At 49.3% G+C, this 19,955-nt stretch overlaps 1 protein-coding gene across 1 annotated transcript in view; it reads right to left on the reverse strand.

Moving 5' to 3' along the window:
• Window positions 1-19,955, reverse strand: part of Snx29 (sorting nexin 29) — a 177,355-nt gene that overhangs the window by 41,982 nt on the left and 115,418 nt on the right. The window contains exons 12-14 of the mRNA XM_013011677.1: window positions 17,135-17,251; window positions 4,304-4,359; window positions 3,097-3,178 (exon numbers count right to left, since the gene is read on the reverse strand). Of these exons, the coding sequence (XP_012867131.1) occupies window positions 3,097-3,178; window positions 4,304-4,359; window positions 17,135-17,251 (255 nt within the window). The remainder of the gene's footprint in view (window positions 1-3,096; window positions 3,179-4,303; window positions 4,360-17,134; window positions 17,252-19,955) is intronic.

Here is a 19,955-nt window from a genome sequence, read left to right on the forward strand (position 1 = left end):
TGTGTGTGTGTGTGTGTGTGTGTGTGTGTGTGTGTGCGCGCGCGCGCGCGCACGCTGGTCCTAGGGCTTGAACTCAGAAACTGAGAGTGGACCCTTAGCATTTTCGCCCAAGCCTACTGCTCTACCACTTGAGCCACAGCTCCAGTTCCAATTTTTTTGGAAGTTCATCAATGAAAAAGAGTCTCAGACTTTCCTGCCTGGGCTAGTTTGAACCTCAATCCTCCAATCTCAGCCTCTTGAGTAACTAGGATTACAGGTGTGAGCCACTGGTGCCCAGCAAGTCTTCTTTTTAAGTAGGTTACGTGCAGCCTTGTGAACGGACAGCCCTTCTTACTAGAATTCTCTTTGCCTACAGCAATTCCAGAGTAATTCCAGTGCTGAGAGTTGTGCTGCAGGAGAATCAGCTCCGTTTCTTGGGGCTGGGGAGTATAGTTCCTACGCCATCCTTCAAGGCAGGTTTTCAGGACCACTGACATTGCTCAAACAGTCTCTTCTAAGGGAGCGGCCCTGGAGCCCTCCCAGGGCCTCACTGATGGAAACCAGTGCCTGCTCTCACCATTTCCCGAAGCAAAACCACCTCAGACCTGGCTCTGTGGTTTGGTGGGCTTCACACTAATGTGGTGAGCACTGCAGAGGATCTGCCAGTAAAACAGAAAATGCCAGTCTTGGCTGCAGGTTTGCCTGCCACCTGCCATCCCAGGGGTGTGAGGGGGTGTCCATGCGAGGAAGGAGACCTCTATTAGGAGGACACTGGCCCCAGATGCTACTAGAGAAGCTCAAGCTTATCCCCAGGCAGTAAGCAGGAGGGGTCTCCAAACGAGTTGGAATTGCTCTTTGGGCTGAAGTTGTGACAGAGTACAATGTGCGTGCCCTTACTGCCTGGCCTACAAAACTGGGGGGCAGCAGAGAGTCTCCCCTCCCAGCACTGTGCCAGGGCCAATACAGCTCATGTTCACAACACACACGAACCAGCAACCAGACACTGCGGCTTGTTTCTCACCATCACTATTAATTTTTAATCTATCCATCTTTTCCACAGAGCACCACCCTTCCCTCGGAGCCGTTTTCACTAGTATCTCGTGTTTTGCTTCACGCTGACTCACTTGCTTTTTACTTAAAAGAATTCTTTCTGAAGGGAACTGTCTGTCACCACGTAGAATGGAAAAACAGAATTGTGCCGCAACTGCAAGGCCAGTGCAGAAATAAACACGACGACGACAACAACGTAAAGCCAACCCTGATGAGGGCCCCCTGCATCTCCAAAGAGGAAATATAGGAGCTCAAGACGCCTCACACATTTTAGTCCTCCAGGCAACACCTCCCAGCTCTCCCACGCTTGAATAAGACCATTTGTGTTGTCACTGTTCTAGGGGTTTGGGATAAAAAGGGAAACCCAGAGAAGAGGAGATGTGGAAATCTGTCACTGCTCATTCTTCTAAGCCACAGTCAAGAGCATCATGGACATGTGGACTTGCCAGCCACTTGTTAATGCGTTCTGGGTTGAACACATCCATCCACAAAAGGGCCAGACTCCTGCTCCTCTGGCCATTAGGTTTAAGTAACCTTCACAAATGTGCTTCTGTCTGAGGCTGAGCGGAGTGATCGCTGGGGAGGCAGGACATGCGCATGAGTATCCACTGAGGGCTATATGTGTCTAATCTCCCAATAAGTTTACCAGGATTATCACTTGAATTTTACAGATGTAGGAACTGGGTTTACCTGAGGCCACAGATTTAAACCGTGAGTCCTTTCTCACCACTCTGTTCTCTGGGGAGAGGATCTTGACAGCTGAGGATATTTCTCCATGGAGTCTCTCCCACTAAGGAAAATGCCAACAAACCCTGGCTTTTCACAGAGCCCGGGGGACCCAGGACAAAATCGCATGAAAATTATTGTAATTCAAAAGGACAGGTAAGGTGGCTCACACCTATAAGCCCAGCCATGAAGGAAGCAGAGATCGAGAAGACTGCAGTTTAAGGTCAGCCCCAGGTAAAACTAGGTGAGACTCCATTTCAACAAATAAACCAGGTATGGTGGTGTGAATCTGTAATCTTGGCTATGCTGGAGCTACAGGTAAGAGGACCAGGGCCTAAGGCTGGCCAAAATAAAAGTAGGAGACCCTACCTGAAATATAGCATGTGTGTACGTATGCGCATGAGTGCGCGCACGCGCACGCGTGCACACACACACACACACACGCGCGCGCGCGAAGCAAGAAAGCAGACCAGAGTCTGCTAAAACTAGCAGTTCCAGAATGCATGGGTGCAACAAGCAACCGACCACAGTAAGAAAGAGAAAGACCACCGTAGAAGTAGGCAGCAGGGAAAGAGACAGCAGAAAGTCAAAGAGAAGAAAAGCTGGGCTTCCCCTAGAGGGGTCAACAGCCTCTGCTTGTCAAGCTGCTGTTGCCCCTTCTTTTAACAAGTGGAGCGTGGCTTAGCACGCTGTTACACACCCAAAGTCCCAGCACCAGAGGCAGAAGCAGGAAGATCCCAACTATTAGGCTAGCCTGAGCTACACGGTGAGACCTTACCTCAACAATCCCCTGAAAGGAAGCACAGCCTGGATCTCATTTGGAGTACCACCTCCCTCCACTGTCAAGCACGTGGCCCCAATCCCAGCTCCAGTGAGGGTCACATGAGCCAGACAGAGAAGCCCATAGCCCAGCTCTAAGGCTCAGGGAAGGACTTGAGACCCATGAGAGAATAGCCAGCCTGGTCTTCACTGGAGCCATCTCATCAGGCTGGCTGCTGGGGGACCATCCATCAGCGCACAGATAGTAAGTCAAGAACAAAAACACATGTCAGCCACAGCTTCCGGATCTGACCGGACCTGACTGCAGAGCCAGCATGACCCACCCCTGGCTTTTCACTGCAAATCCCCACTTTTGCTCCAGCAGCCCAAGCTGAGCTTCTACAAAGGGCACACAAGGAAGTCCTGCCCGATTCCGCCAGCATAACTGACTGACGGCTACCCACAGCTTCCTCTCCAGTGCTGGACAGCTCCCGCCACTGAGAGGTAGAGCTCCAGGGCCTAGCAGACAAATAGGTGTGCCCGGGCCCAGTGAAGACGTGTTCCTGAAGAGTAGGCACTCACCTGATACACGTGGAATGCGTTAGCTGCTTTGCCACGGAGAAACACAGATGGGATCCAGACATTGATCAGCGCCCGGTTGGATCTGCGTGGGAGCAGAGAGCAGGGTTCACTACTTCTACTCACAGGAAAGGATATGGGCAGGACACAAGTCTGTCCCTAGAGACATTCTGCCCAGTGATCTAGATAGCACACAGTCAGATAGGGACAAGCTTAAGTCTTACCACTCAGACTCCTGAGCCTACACTGAGGGCCACTTGGATAGCTTCCCCTCTGTTCTATCCAACCAGTGACCTTGGCCCATGACAAATGTGCTCAAGGACACGGGGGGGGGGGGCGGTTCACGGTGACCCCTCCGTTTCTGGAGCAGTCCACGGAGCGCACTGCCCCTCACTGCCCTGACCTCACCCCCAGAGTCCTGCTTTCACACTAGGAGAGTGGCAGTGGCTTGGGGTGGAGGGACAAATGCCCTCTTTTGACTTTTCCCCAAAAACTATACAAACCAAGAGTTAAATTCAACTATGCAGGTACTATGTGCAAGCCCTGGATTCGATCCCAGCACCACACACAGAGAACGACATTCTGAGTACCTGCAGTATGTGTCCTGGTGCTCTTGCCTGCACTAGCTGATTTGCTCCCACAGGGCCTGAGTAGGGCACAGTCAAGGGTTTTCATGGTGATGTTGTCGTATGGGAAGCCTGGAAACCTGACAAGTCACCAAGCATCCACGCACCCTCACGGGCACACTTCTTCCTTCCTAGACCCAAATCACACACAGCCTAAAGACAGTGCTGTACCTGTTGGCTCCTGCCTTTGCCTCTGCCGACCACCCTTTCCCAGGCTCGATGTGCTGCTCAGTAAGGCTCAAGAGCAGTGGGTCTGACCATGGATGGAAACCTATGAAACCAAATAGACCTTTTCTCTTTAAAGATGATTGCCTGGAGTACTTTGTTACAGTAACAGATAGCTGACTGACACAGGGTATATTCTGTGGTTATGTGGTGCAGTGCTTTGTAAATACATCTGCTGTGCCTGACCGGTTGACAGTCTTGTTTTCCTAGTGATCTTCTATCTAGTTCCTCTACAACCACATGGCCTTGGGCTGATATCATACTGGCCTCTGCTTCCCAGCCCAGGGTCTGTGGGGACACAGGCCAGCAACACAGTCCTAGTCCTAAAGAACCCCTCGTGAGTACACACACAGACTTACATTTCAAAATCTGACAAACTCTGGTCTTCGGATGTTTGGCTCAGATCTCCGGGTACCTATCATTGGGAGAGAGAGGAGAGAAAACACTCAGTGGCTGCCATGGTTTGCATAATGACAGAAGATGTACGCTTCTCATGACCCCCAAATGGTCCCCATTCAGAAAGAGGTGAACAGCAGTCGCTGGAGAACAATGGGAGACTGGGAGGGGGTGGCTGGAGACTCTGTGGCAGTAAGAAGAAGATGTGCTGTGTGCGATCTCAATTATCCTCCCGGAGAAGGGCTGGTAATCCTATTGAGATAATCATAGCCATAGAAGCTTGTGATTTCGGAGCTCTAAAGAACTAATTGGGATCTCAGATGCAAGATATCAGATGTGGGATGGAAAGAGTATCCATTGTCATCATAATGGGCAACACACACAGACACACCTACTAGTGAGCACAAAAGCCAATGTCTCCCCAAATGACCCCATACACCTCCCCCTCCCGGGGTATGTGAGGCAGAGCATGCTGCTCCTGATTTAGGAGGGTCATTGGGTGAGAAGCAAAGTAGGGTCACTCTGGTCCCCCTCCAGTGCTGCCTGGGAGTCCTGACCACGCCCCTTGGAGGTGAGTGTGAAGGCATTGGAAAGCAATGCGTGACCTCCAGGAACCCCCATCCCCCAACCTCGGCTCCCCTGAGAGGAGACCAGGGCTGTGAAAGAATTTGCAATCACAATGTAAAGTGCCCAGTGCTGGCAGATACCCAATAAAGGGCGATGTGATTCTACCCAGGGAATGAGCTTTCTTTTTGATGTGATCAGATCAGAATTGGAGCTGGGCGGCTCATGCCTGCAATCCTAGCTACTCAGCAGGCTGAGATCTGAGAATCCCAGTTAGAAACTAGAGCAGGCAGGGAAGAATGTAAGACTCTTATCTCCAATTAACCACCAAAAAGCCAGACGTGGAGCTGAAGAGCTAGTAGAACACCAGCCCTGAGCAAAAAAAAAGCTAAGAGACAGTACCTAAGCCCTGAGTTCAAACCCTAGTTCCAGGGGGGAAAAAATCACTTCTCTATCTCTCCTATCCCAACTACTTACAGAACAAAAAGATTATAAACAACCTAAAGTTCTAACTACAGACAAATGGTTCAAGTAATTGAGACACGTCTCTGTAACACAATCAAGTTAAAATTTTCAGTGGATTTTACAGGTACGCACGTGTGTGTGCATTTGTACATGTGTGTGTACACATTCTCAAGGGTGTGGGCCTAACACTAATCCTGGAAGGAAATGTAGTTAAGTAGTAAAGGTGGCTATCACAAATAACAGATGGAGAGAGTGGGAAAAGGCGCGTTTTCATTTCCTATTTTTCTGTACGATAAAAACATGATCTTCTGAATTGCTTTGAAAACTGCAAAGGTGCTGTTGAAGAGCAAGCTGGCTTTCTCAGTGCTGTTTTGACACAATCTCTCAGACAGATCAGCAGTGTAAGTGCAGGGTGTGTGCTACCGCGCTGCTGGGGTGCCAGCACAGAGAGCTGAGACCCTGTCATGTGTGTTATGCCTCACAAGGCCACAGCGGTGAACCCCAAGGCTCAGATCCAAGAGCCCAGGGGGTGCAGGCCGGCCCTGGACCCTAGCACCCTGCCACAGGGATGAGGCCACCCATTAAAATTTAAAAAAAAATACTAGATCCCCCAGAGTATGCTGGGTAAAAGGTCTATTTTCTTTAATAAAAATGACTGCAAATGTCCAGTGTGGTCCCTGACAGTAACATACAGCCGCTGGTGTCATGTGGCTAGAATGAACAGAGGAAGAGGACCATGGACTGGTACTCAGAGAAAAGTCGCAGGAGTTTGACTTACCTCCCTTGCACGTTTCTGCACTGAGTAACAACAAACAGATACAACTCTGCGCTGACCTGAGTATGTACCATATTATGAGGTAAAGCAAGTTCTCCTACATCATCTTTCCAACCTGTGTGCTGCCTTAAGACACAGAAACCCAGAGAGACCTTGCTTCAAGCTTACAGAGACACGAAGCGGGAAGAGGATGAGGCTGGGCTCTGGAGCCACGCACCCGACCCAGGACCCCACTCTTCCCATGTGTGTGCACACTGAGTCCACAGCACACAGTCAGGACTCAGGCTCCCTCTGCTCCTCTCCTCTGAGTGGAGACGCTACGCCTGGTTTAGAGATGGTTCTCATGGACGCAGTGTGAGGACCAAGGGCCTGGTCAGGGGCTGTCAGGACAGCACGCCACTTCCTCTATGTCAGCCTCCCTCCTGGCAGGAAGTGAAAAGAGCTTTCTCCAGGGGGCTGCCCCTTGAATCTGCTCTGACCTCATGTACCCCAAAGGGCACAGGTGAGAGCAGGGAAGAGGAGTGAAGGAAGACAGGCAGGCTTTATAAGGACAACATCGCCAGGAGCAAAGAGCTTCTGCAATGAGCCCCCGCTTTCCTGATGGAGAAGCTCCCTTCAGGACTGTGGGGTCACCTGGCTGGTGAATGTAAGTTCCTGAGAGCCATCAGGTCCCAGTGGCTCAAAGACGAGAACCAGGCTGGTCATTAGGCCAGCCCCACCACAGCTGTGTGCTGACCTCTGAGCTGAGCAATCTGACAGGGTAACAGAACCCACAAAGGGAGCCTAAGGCCATGTGGTTAGTAAGTAACACAGGCCCAGAGTCCAGAGATGTTCCTTCTCAATGCAGAGTCCTGTGTTCGCCCTGGGGAGGCCCAGACAAGGGGGTAACCCAAGCTCATATCTACAACCTTAGGTGGTGGAGCATCTCTGAAGGGGGAGCACTTTCCGGAGGACTCTCACTCTAGGAGGCACCTTCCCTGGCCACGTAGCTAAACAGACCCCCAGCCGTACCCACCCTCCACAGACACGTCCTGGTCTGAAACCATACCACAATGCGTGTCTGTGATGCGCCCCCTATCTGCAGGCCTGGAGAACGGCAGTGCCTCTCCCCATTCACATGGCACCCAGCAGCCGTGTCTAGCACTTGCCACCTTGTAAGTACTGATTAAATGAATGAATCATAATGTAAGCTATCTTTCCACACCGAACTGTCCATCAATTTTTAAACTGCTTTGTAGCAAATTCAAAATCCTCAGGCGTGGCGAGATTAGTTTGGAGATAAAAAGAACCAAAGAAACCCAATCTTATTTTCTCTCATCTAATTATAGGGCTCCCAGATTCACTGCGCAAAGGAAAAAAAAAGGCAGAAAGGAGACAGGACGGGGGCAGCAAACTTAGTCCCAGCCCTGGCACAGCTCCCAGGCCTGCATTTGCCAGAGTTACTCTCATCATCCATTTCCAAACAGCCTTCCTCAAGCACTCGGTGCTCACTGCCCAACATGACCACATTCTCCACCTCACCAATACTCGGCCATTCGGTTCTTCCTCTTTATTTTATTTTGACAGTGCTGGGGACTGAACTCAGGCTTGCTAGGCAGGTACTTTCCCATTTGAGCCATGCCCCCAAGTTCCTTTTAGAGTTGCACCATTGCACTACGCCATTCATTAAGACTTCCTGAACTTTTCTGCCTAGGCTGGCCTGGAACCTTCTTGGTCCCCAGATCTCTACCTCTCAAGTGGCTAGGATTACAGATGAGAGCCACTGTGTGCAGCTGCCCTCATTTTTTATTGTGAAGTAAGGTGTGAAGGGACACAGATCTTTCTCCCACCCAGCTGGGGTGGCTAAGCCAAAGGAGGGACCCGAGTCCCTGCTGATCTGATCGAGATGTCGGCCTGCACTGTCCTCACCACCGGGGGGCACCAGACAGGGTCTGGACCACATCCAGGGTTCCGTGCTTGTCACTGTTAATTTGTTTGCTTTACAAATATCCAATTAGAGGCTCCAGATCCAAGTGGTTTTAAAAACAATCAAGGTCAAGGACTCATTGCTGAGAGTAAACAATTGGCAGATAAGAGCTTTAAAGAGTTCCACGTTACCCAGAGTGCAGCCAAAATCTGGGACAATTATCAGACTTCTGTATTTTCCCTAAAGACTGTGAGGACCTCAGGGGCAGTATTTTCAGAGCACACAACAAGATCAGGCACACCTGATTGCTCAGCAATGCTCCCAGAGGATGGATGGATGAACAGACATCCAAACAAGAGAAATGGATGAATATCCAGGCTAAAGGAAGTAAGGCAAGGGAATGAGGAATGTAAGAAAATGACCTCATTTAGTAAGAATGGATGCTTACTTTCTTTCCAAGCAATGCAGTTACTTGGATAACATATGTACAAAGATAAATCCATAGGGCCATTTGTTGCAGCACCAGTTTCTGAAGTGCAAGCTAGATACATACAAGTGAGAAACAGTTACATAAAACAGGCAGGCAGAGTCAGGCTGTTTAGCCTCTCTGCCCACAGGGAATGTCCAAAGCAAGACAGAAAACAATATGGTAGAGAAGCTAGTGTTTTCAGGAAAAACTCAGGAGATACTTTATCTGTGGGTTTAGGCAGAATATATGTGTCCATGTGGATGGACCATTTTTAGAAACTGAGACCAGACATGGTAAGCAGAAGACCAGGGACTGCTAAACACCCAAGAGCAACTGCCAGTCTCTCTGCCCATCCCCTCTCAGTGGGCATATTTTAAGTCTTACTTATAAGAAAATTACCAGTGAAAGATGGGAGGATTTTTTTTTAATGCCTGTGTGGACACCAAGATCTGTAATACCACCATAATGAGTACCCTGCTATCCTCAGAGAAAGATCTAGAAGGCTAAGCACTAGAGATCCTTGAGGAGATGGGGAATGGAAGGAAGGGTAGGTAAGTGGTGGCCAGAGGCTCCTATTGGGAATGCGTTTCTGTATTAATTGTATCTTGAACTTGTTTTAATAGCAGCAGCTATGGTGGGGTGAAGTGGATGGCACCCCCCACGAGGGTGTGTCCTCGGAACTTACCAGTGGGACCCTGTGTGGAAAGGCAGATAGCAACAACCCTGCCAGGGGGAAACTGGCCTAATTTTAAACTGCTTTTTATCAGTAAGTAATAAGTGACTAAGTTCTGCTCAATAAAGATGTCAGGCGTCACTGGGCACAGGTGGCTTCGTGCCTATAACCCTAGGTACTAGGAAATATTTGCAGCTTATGGAGGCGCTGGGGAGAGCAGCTAGCTGGGAACTATGCTCTCTCAGGGCAGGGAGGTCACGTCTGCTGAGGACACACACATACAGACAGAGGCTGGCAAAGACACTTCTGGTTGCCAGAATTTTTTTAAAAGGCCACTTTACTTAGAATAAAGCTCATCTCAGTTTATCAACATTCCACGTCACCAAATGCTTGGCTAAGTCAGATCTCAAATGACAGACTGGCAACATCATTTACCTCTTAAACCATGGTCACTTGCCTTGGTACAGACTTGCTCCCAGCTTTTGAGAATCCTTGGAGAAGACCACTCAAATAATGTTTAACTAAATCACCTCCCACAGAAACCAGGGCAGCAGCTCTGCAGAGCTCATGGGCAAGATGGCTGTGGCTCACTAACACTTGAAGGTAGGCAATGCCAAGATGTCACCTATCTCCAAAGGAACTCATCAAGACCAACCAAGAGTTTGGCTTTTTACAATTAAGTTAGAGATTCCTTTTCTGAACTCTGGCCTGAACTCTGGGCCTGGGCGCTGTCCTTCAGCTCTTCAGCTCAAGGCTAGCACTCTACCACTTGAGCCACAGAGCCACTTCTGGCTTTTTTCTTTTTGCTTATGTGGTGCTGAGGAATCAAACCCTGGGCCTCATGCATGCAAGGCAAGCGCTCTACCGCTGAGCCACCTTCCCAGCCCCTAGAGATCCCTTTTCTAAGACACGTCTGAGCCCATAAACTTGTGTAAGACATCTAGGCATAATGCCCTTGGCAGTCCAGAGAATCAAACGCCATGGAACACACAGCAAAATCTGCACTGGGCTTTGCTAGAAGGTTATGTAAGTTCACTTCAAGGAGATGAGGGAGCCTACCAGAGTAGGCTGTTAGGAGTCTGGGAAGCTGCTCAAACTGCCACTTTCAGCTCAGAAGACCCAGTTTAATGAAGGTTTGGGAGAGAAGGAAATCAAGATAAGCTTTTATTCTTCAGGAAAAAAAAAACTCAATAGGAAGTAATCTTTTTCAAAGATGTACAAAGTCAAATACAATTACGGTAGGGAAAGTATGACTAATCAGAAGAGAACTCTATTAACATGGAAAGAAGAAATTCCTTATTGAATTAGAGAATAAGTGAGTATAATATATTTAGTTAGCGAGTTTGTACAAGTCTAATCGTGTAGCTATTATGTGCCCTTGGATTATTGTATGTCATTTGGCAAAAACAGAAAACATTAAAGGAAAAGTGAGATGAACACGTCTCAGCCAGCAGGCAATGCTTGAGAAGAATGGAAGAAGTTAGGGAGACCCCATGTTTTAAGATGAAGAATGGACCAGTTAAGGACACTGCTGTAGTCTGACCACCTTGGAAGGGAGAGCAGCCCAGACTGGATCCAACAGGAGTCCTGAATGCTTGCCCCAGTCACAGGATCCTGATCCACAGCAATGACCCCACACTGAGAAACCAGTCTGCCAATCGTACACCCTAGTCAAAAACAAAGCAACCCAGGGTCTTGTAATCACTGCAGTTGCTACCTGGGGGAGAAGGCACACTACTTACACACCACGCCACACTACTTACATATTTGCTCATCAAATCCTTGGGGTAGCATTCATTACAAGTAAGTTTCATAGATGTGGCATAACAACATGGAGGCGCAGTTCAGGTGGCCCCAAAGTCAGTTGGCAAGGGTGTAGATCTGAGTTCAAGTACAAGTAGCCTGAACCTGAAGCTCAGGCTCTTTTCATGCTACTAGCAACAAGATAAACAATGCACTCCACAAAAGATCCTACTTCTAGGTCTGGAAGCAGTGTCCATGGGAGATAAGGGGTAAAATCAGAGTGCACTTACTAAATCAATGGAAGCAGGACTTACTGGCACCAACACAAGTAAGTGTCATGAGCTCAGGATTCTGAGTAATCCAGTCTGTGCACCTGGGTCAGATGGAGCCCGAAGGACAGACAATGAGCTCATGTGGGACAGGACTTGGGTGATAATAAAAGGAGAAGAGGGCCTAGGAGTGCTAAGAGCACCTTGGCTGTGGCTGCCTGCCACTCCTGCTGCAGGAAGGTGATGAGCAGCAAAGAGACAAAAGGTAAAATGTCACAGTGGCCTCATGATCCTGGCCCATCTTCCCAAGAATCAAACTGGCCTAGTCGGGTGTGTCTCTACATCAAACCAAAATGCAGTCAAACCTTGGGGATGGATGGCACACATCCTGGATTCAGACCCTTCTCTCCACTCTCAGGAAAGTCATTTGTACCAGGGAGTTTGGAAATTTAATCATCTTGGACTTGGCCCATGCTTCGTACTTGCATCAAGGCAGGACAAGCTTAGAAGCGAAGCTTGCGCACACTGTATTTGCTAAGAAACACAAAATCCTCATCTCAATGGAAATATACTTTTTTTTTTAACACTACACATCAGACTCCATCTATCCAAACCTGGTACTAGCCTGTGAGAGCTCCCAGTGGAAGTCAGCTGCCCAAGTTGAGGAGTAAAACTCAGGGGCAGAGATTTAATACAGAACCATCACAGGTGGGGGGGAGGGGGGCATGAAATCCAGTAATTCCTACATCCCAGAAGCATTAGCATTGACCTCCAAGATCACATGACCTCTTGGCACTTGCCTATGCTCAGAAAGACATGGCTAGGATTGGGATGGGGCGTTGTGTTGTTCCTGAGCACAGGAAGTTTTCAAGTGGGCTATGCAAACATCTTTTCAGATGATTTTTGTGTCAAGAACTAATGTTTCTGAGTTAAGCCTCTATGTGAGATATATTTTTAGTAGCCTCTTTTAAATGGCACTTTTCAGAATAATCGGCTTCAAGACGGTAGACGGTTAAAACATGAGTGTCCAAGTGCAAAATGAAAACGGTGTCTTAGAATTTGGAATGCGGCATTCAGAGTGCTGTGGGACTGCAGAGAACTTGGCACTTGATCATCAGATATCCGGCAAGTGCCACGCAGCTGAAAAATACATTTCTTATTAAGCTCTTCTACTTAAATAGTGCCAGCCCCAAAATGAGATCAGTCCCTCTAAAGACTTCAAAATACCGAGAAAGTCCAAAGAGCATTTTATTTGAAGTGCACCTTATTATAAAACTTCAGAGTGGATTTTCCCTGTCTCCCGCATCCCCAGCTTGAGCCCGGCAGTGGAAAGAAGGCATCCCGTGAAAAGCACGGGCTGCTCACCGCGGGGATTAGCACGTCCCTGCCATCCAGCAGGGCAGGAGGGCATTTTCCTGCACAATCGAGCGTCCTGGTGAGTGGAGTGTTGCCATGGACACACAGGTAAGTGACATACTCCAGACTCTAAGAAGAGGGACGGGAAGACACACTCCCCGCGGCAGGGAAGCTCGCAGTCCCCAGGCAAGCACAGAAAGTGATGAGGCAGAGTGACACACAGATGAAGACTAGCCCACTGCGTGGCAAGGGGCAGGCGAGAGTCCACGAGGGGCTGGGTGGAAGCTGGGGGCTTGACAAACACTGAATTGTGCTAGAATCACAGCAGGGGAGAGTGTGGGGATAAGGTCAGGGAGCCTGTGTTTACATTCAGCACTCTTAAGCCTCAGGTGAAGCACAAGTCTTTCTGTACCCCAACTTGCTCCACAGAGAAATGAATCTAATAGGTCCATCATGCAGGACTGTCTAGAGGATGAAGGAGTCACATGCATACCAGACCAAGCCCTCAGCAAAGGGCTGCCAAAGGGTGATGTCCTGAGCACACAGACAGGGGAGGGGACAAGGCAGGGGGTCACCCCGGCAACACCTCAGACCTCAAATCATGCCAAACAGGCTGTCCTTCCTGCTTAAGGTGAAGTGACCAAAAATAGGACTTGGGTCAGAGAAACAGACCCCACTAAAGAGACAAAAAGAGAAGCCCACCTTGTATCACATATAGTGTAGACACATCTGTACCCAGGGGGAACAGACCTGAGGTTCACCACTTGCCTTGCTGTTGGCTTTCAACGTCATTGCTTTCAGTTCACTGTGAGAGTAACTCACCTCCACCTGCTGCCCTGCGAGTTCTGTTTCCCCGCCTCTATTTATTATTCAAACCAGGTGCTGCTCTCCCAGAGAATAATCAAATCGTGCACAAAGATTAAAAAAAAAAAGCTCTGCATTAATTCACATCTTATACCAGAGGGAGAAACATAATGAGAAGAGAGCCCTAAAAATACCTGTATTAGAAAAGAAAGAAAAGGGAAAAAATGCAACCCTTAATCCCAAATTCCTTCTCCTTTATAAAATAAGTAACCTAGCTTACAGTATGTGAGCTATTGAGAGAAATCTGTGTGTCTGCTCCTGTCTTACTCCTTTTTTAAATTCCTTTTTGATAAATATTGTTTTATATGATCAGAGGCTTGGCGACATTGCACCTTTGTGTTCCTCCCCTAGGAGTATCCTCCTCTGTCCTGTCTGTCCTTATTCTTAATTATCGTTTGGTCTGTGCAGTCATTCTCTACTCTATAAAAATGAAGTCACCACAAGCAATCACTTATTGAGCCTCTAATACATACACAGAGTTTAGCGAAGACGAACAGAGCTGAAAGAGGTATGGCCCTCACCATGTGCCCAGCGCCAAGAGCCTAGATTCAACGGCACCTCCCACAGGCAGATGCCATATTTATTCCCTCTAGACAGGGAGGGGGCTGAGGTTTCTGGAGAGAGTACACAGTCCTGGCCCCCTCAGTCATGGAAACACTCTCCACAGGCTGGAAGTTCACTTCCGTTTCCTTTGTCTGAAAGTCAGGCCAACTGGAAATGAAGGCAAAAGAGGCCAATGGAAGATGCCTCTGGCTATGAAGAGGAAGAGAAGGCTCCAGAATTCACACTGAGTTAGAAACAGCCTCCTTCCTTCTAACCTTGGCTGTCAAGGCCCTGAGATGCCTGGGATCTGAGGCAAAAGTGACAAGATCAAGAGGGTCCCCTGGGGGCCACCACCCCAAAACTCTAACAGCCTAAAGGTCCTTAATGAGTGTGTTCCCTGTCCTAGCCTTCTGGACATCACAACCTGCCAGGAAGAATGCAGGACAAGTGCACCTGCCTAGCAGTGGACATCATGGCCCTGGAGGGCATCGGGGCTGAAGCTGAAGGGGCACAGCACAGGGAGACGGTGCGCTCACGTCATGACCCCAAGGGAAACCCGATGCCACCGCAGAGATCCATCCCAGGAGCCAACCCACCTTCACGCTGCATCTACCACGTGAATCACCAGAATTCAAAGGAAGCAGAAAGAAGCAAGGAACTTGCCTAGTGGAATGAGATGGCTGCCAGTGATGACATGATGGAACTTACACCGAGATAGGGAAAGAGAGAGATGTAAAGTAATGTGCTATGTGGAAAGTCTGGCCTTAGGATCAGGAAGGCTTCCTGAGGAAGGGATGAGGAGATTCGGGGTTGGGCTTGGGGTTGGGGCCCACAGTGGCATTCCATGAGGAAAAAAAAAAAAGAAAGAAGCAGGTAGTGCGGCAGCTTTCTCAGTCATCATTCCTTTGGAAAGATCACCCCAAGACCGGCAGCACTTCCTGCCTCTGGATAGGAAAACTAAGGGGCATCAGGGAGGAGGAGATTTATGATTTATTTTTCACCAACTTCTCACTGAATACCTTTTTTAACTGCTTGACTCTTCAGCATGAGTGAAATAAGGTTTATCAAGAATCCCTCAAATTTGGTACTTTAAAAAAAAAAAAACAGTCTCTGACGTCAGATCCAGATCCTGTCACTTCTCACTGTGGGATGTTGATTGAGTTGCTTAAGTTTCTGAGCCTCAGTTTCCTCTTCTGCACCATGAGGACCACAGTGGTAACTACAGTTAAGGTACATAGGAAGTGCTTGTGCTTGAAGGTACTCAGTCCGCTTGTGGCAGATAGTAGTTACTCATGGAACAGCAGCTATTAGTATCAGCAGTTAGGGATCGGTACGAGCTGGCTGGCTGCCTTCGTCACAATGAGCAAGAGCAGCCACAGTGAGAGCCAACAGCAACCAGTCAGTCAGCATAAAGGGCACAGGAAGACACCTGCTGGCCCAAGCACCCGAAGCTAGGGAGTGAATTCCTGCTCCACCCCTGCCTGTCACAGCACAGCCCGTGGCGGAGTGGGCTGGCATTCCTTGGGTGGGACAGGGATATGGGAGAGTCTCACGAGGACCCCTCAGCCCCACTGTCCTGTCTCAGCTACACAGCCACGGAAGAAACACTGACCTGTCATGGACCTGGGAAGTGACAATACAAAAAGAGAGACAGCAGACCGTCCGTGACTCCTGATGGCAAACGTGTACACCCCAACAACAGTTGTATCGTCGTCAAAATTAAACCAGAGTCTGGATCCAGATGCAAATGTGAATTTAAGGAACTCTGGGAAAGAGAGGAGCATGCCAAACAGCACTTCAGAGATGCAAATGACCTAGTGTCTTCCATGGGCATGCAAGAGATAAAAATGAGAAGGACGCGGGAGAACCCTATGAACAGAAAGAATCCACAGACACAAAAAGCAGAATGGTGGGTGCCCAGGGCTGGGGAGGGAGAGGAAGGGACTAAAGATGGCAGGGGGACAGAGACTCGGTTCAAGAAGGAAAGGTATACTAACACTACTGGCCTGCACCCTCAAAATGGTTAAGATGACACATTTTATCCTGTGTATCTATTATTATCATTTTTTTATTTTATCCTGTGTATCTATTATTATCATTTTTTAATATAAAAGAAAAAAGAACCAAAGAGACATCAACCAATTACAATATGTGAGCCACACATGGATCGTGAGCGCAACACTGAGCGGCCTGGGCATTTGAACAGTGGTATTTGCTGACATAAAGGAAGTGGTGATAGGGCTAATTACGGTAGAGTATTTACATTTCCACATTTTCACACATCCGTGGCAAGGGGACTATGGATTAAATAATGCCCAGTGTCCAGTTAAGTATCGTGGAGAGCAGAGGGCAGGAGCCTGAAACAGCACTGGCCAGCTGGGCGGTGGCTATGCCTGCCTACGTGGGGCACTGGGTCTTTCACATAGTGAACTAGATTTAAAATGAAGCGCAAGAGGCCCGGTGTGAGCATGCCGACAGCATGTTTATAATGGCAGATACTGGAAAGAACTTAAACACAGATGGACACAACACGGTGTGGCATTTCATTGAATGGAGAAGGGCAGAGTCAGGAAAGGAATGAGCTGGGTCAGAGGTTCACAACCAAGGGAGTTCTGCCTTCGGGGGACAAGTGCTAAAGTCTGCCTCCATCTGTGGTTGTCACGGGGGGGGGGGGGGTGATTACTGGCCTCCAGGGAGGGAAACCAGGGATCTCACAGCACTGAAGAATTAAATGACCCTAAATGTCAACAGTACTGTGGTTAAAATTCGAATCCCAGAACCACAATAATAATTTCAAACAAACCAAGTGGCCAGCCAGTATGTGTGTCCATAGAAGAGCACGCAGTGAGGAGCCGAAGTGGAACACGGAGCGAGGCTGTGCTCATGATGATGAAGCTGCGTGACGTGGAGGAACACGAAGGGAGGGGCTAGGCCGGTTCTGGACCAGGTGACTGCAAGGGAACTTGCCCCACCCCGTGTCCTTTATCCTTGGGCCACAGCAAGCAAAATGCAAGAGAGCTCAATGTGGGCCAGGGCTGGGTGGGGGGTACATGGATGTGCAATCTTTCACTTCCTCTGCTTTTCTACCCTCTTGATGCACCATGAACAAACTGACAGAGGGGGCTGGCAGTCGGCAGGGCCCAGCCCTGTGGGCAGGGAGCACTCACCGGTCCCCGGAGGTCGATGAGCTCTTGTCTCATCTGGGACACGAGGGCTTCCTTGGCCACCAGGGCCCTGTGTAGGCGCTCGTTGAACTCGATCAGCTCCCCGTGCATCTCCGCCACCTGGAACAGACAACCACCGAGCTGTCAGGCTCAGAGGCAGGGTGTCTACCCCTGCTCTCCCGCCCTCTCCTTCCTGCCAGGTTTCAGCGAGGCATGGATTGGAGATGGTGGCAGGCTGACTGCAAGTATGAGAGCCTGCACCGGTGTTCATTTTGGAGCTCAGTTCACAGTTTGGAGCCCACAGTTCAGTCAGACTACAACAGGCTCAGACCACTTCTGGACCACTGGCTCTGGTTCTTAACTAACGCATACTTTGAGCAAACAAAGGCTGTTGTGCCAACCTGAACAGTGGTTGCCAAGAATGCCCCTGTAGTGACGCAATGAGAGAGGCTGCAGCCACTCTGTTCATCAGGTCTTTGATTTTGAAAAGCCAAAGACACAGAGCCAGAGCCTTGTCCAGGATAGTGTTGATGATGGCGATAAACTACTGGGCCACCGTGACCTGAGGCCCTGGAGCTACGTGAGTCCCTGCTCACTCTGTCAGGATAAATCCTTCTCATGGCCTCCGCTAGCGCTGGGAGGTAGGTACCATTACCCCCACCTAATGGAAAAAGCCACTGTAGCTGTGGAGCGCAAGCTCTCTCTCAAGGTCACAGCCAGCAGAGGACCGACATGTAGTCATTCTGGCCTGCAGTGAGCCACGGATGCTTTCCAAAACTGAGTGAGTCGAGCTGTTGGCCGATCCAGAGTAAATAGAAATGCAAGTGGATGTCACGTAGCCTCTGATCAGTGTGTACGCTACTCAACTGTGATTTATGTAAACATTTACAGAACATCAGGCACCGTCCAGCTATGCTGTCCCACAACCCCACACGAAGATCCCTGAAAGCACCTTAGGAGAAACTTTCAGGGTGCAAGGTCAAGAAGACGTTCATTCCAGCCCTGCCTTCCCCAGAGACCGCCTCCCCACCCACCTGCCACATCCCAGACTCACCCCACATTCACTGCACCATGTGTGATATGTAATTTTGTCAGGCCGTTTGTAGCAAGCACTTCACAGGAGCTGTGATAGTGTCCGGATAAGAATGGGGTATAGACAGAAGCTTTGCGGGGGAAGGAGGTCACTAGCCTGGGTCTCATCTCACGGGGATCAAGAGGGAGCCCTCCTTTCAGGGGGAGGGGGCAGACTTTGTTTTATAAATGGAAAAAGGGCACAGAAGGGGCTTTTTTCTATTGCTTTTGCTTCTCCTTATTCATGCTTTTGAATGAAGACTCGTTTATCAGTGAGAGAAAGAATGGAGTTCATTCTAGAAGCAAGCGTTTCAGAGAGTTCAAACCCCACACGTGAATCAACCAACATGAAGCTTGCTCAGTGCCTGACTGCCTGTCATCTGCACGCTTCCCACGGCCTGCTCGGAGAGCTCCCCTCAATCCGAGGGCACTGCTCTGTCCCTCTGTGGTGCCCCACCTCTTCCAATTGGCGGGGAGCGCAAAGGCAGATGTCACCTAAGCTACAGCAAAGACTAAGGGAGCTAACAAAGGGAGAAGCAGGCACCTGGCCTTTTCTCCAGCTTTTTCGCATTGTGCAGAACAAAAATTAATATTCCCACGGCCGTATTGTTTCTTATCCCTTTGGTTCAAAAGCTTACGGTGATCTTTTCTTGGCCTTTCACACACACACACACACACACACGCGCGCGCACACACACACACACACACACACGATGCACGCGTGCACACGCACACACTATCACTGATAATCAGAGTCCTCCACATGGAAATTCCATAAACCCCGTGCCAGCTTCCTCAGGGCAGAGGGGGTCCATCTACCTCCCAGCAAGCTGGAGATACACAGTTGCAGGACTCCCCTAAACACCTGCTAATGCACCCTGGGAAATGCTAACCTTCAATACACAGCACCATCATTTCCAGACTGAGCCAGAGTTTGGGGGTTCTGTTTCTGTTTTGTTTTGCAATGAGAGCCAGAGAGCTACAACAGTTTTCCATAAATACATAAAACATCGGCGTATCCCAGCCTCAAGTGCTGTTTATCATGGGCTGTCAAAACCCTGGTTCTCTTTTGCAGGCAGAACAGGGACTTGACCACATCAGACAAAGCTTGCATTTTCACCGGGGAGTGGGGGAGAAAAATCTCACTGAACAGAGGAGACAGAAATTGATGAAATAATTAACCATTAAGCGGCAGTGTTCACTGTTACCAAGCTAGCCCCTGAAACTCAGCATTTTTACAATCATCTGCCTCCGCCCTGCCACTGGTATAAACAGCTTTCATTTTACATAAGCACAGGAGCTTGATAACGATATCCAAACCCCAGCACAACAAGAAACACATCCAGGACTCTGAGGCCTCAGAAGAGGAATATGAGATCACTAATAGTTCCTGCAGGCCACAAGGCCACAGGCTCTGGAATTTTCTATCTCCTCTGACCACCTTATTCTCAGCAACCAGCAGGAAGTGCAGGGCCACGGTCAGCGTGTGTGGAGCCCTCTGCAGCAGACCTTCCTTCACGCAGGCGCAGTGGTCTGCCTGAAGTCACCTCTCACGCTGGCACCTGGGTCACACCCCCAGTGTCCCAATGCCCGGAGGTACAACCCAAAGGCAAGCTCTCCCCAGACCGTCTCTCCCTCCAGTGTCTCACACACATCTCACAGCCCCCAGGCCTCTGCTCCGTAGCCAGGCTGAGCTCTGGACGGTCAACCTCCAGACAAAGAGTCCAGTCTTGTGGGCACCTGCCGGGGCAAA

The sequence above is a fragment of the Dipodomys ordii genome, unplaced genomic scaffold, assembly GCF_000151885.1.
Source record: "Dipodomys ordii isolate 6190 unplaced genomic scaffold, Dord_2.0 Scaffold14, whole genome shotgun sequence".
NCBI lineage: Eukaryota > Metazoa > Chordata > Mammalia > Rodentia > Heteromyidae > Dipodomys > Dipodomys ordii.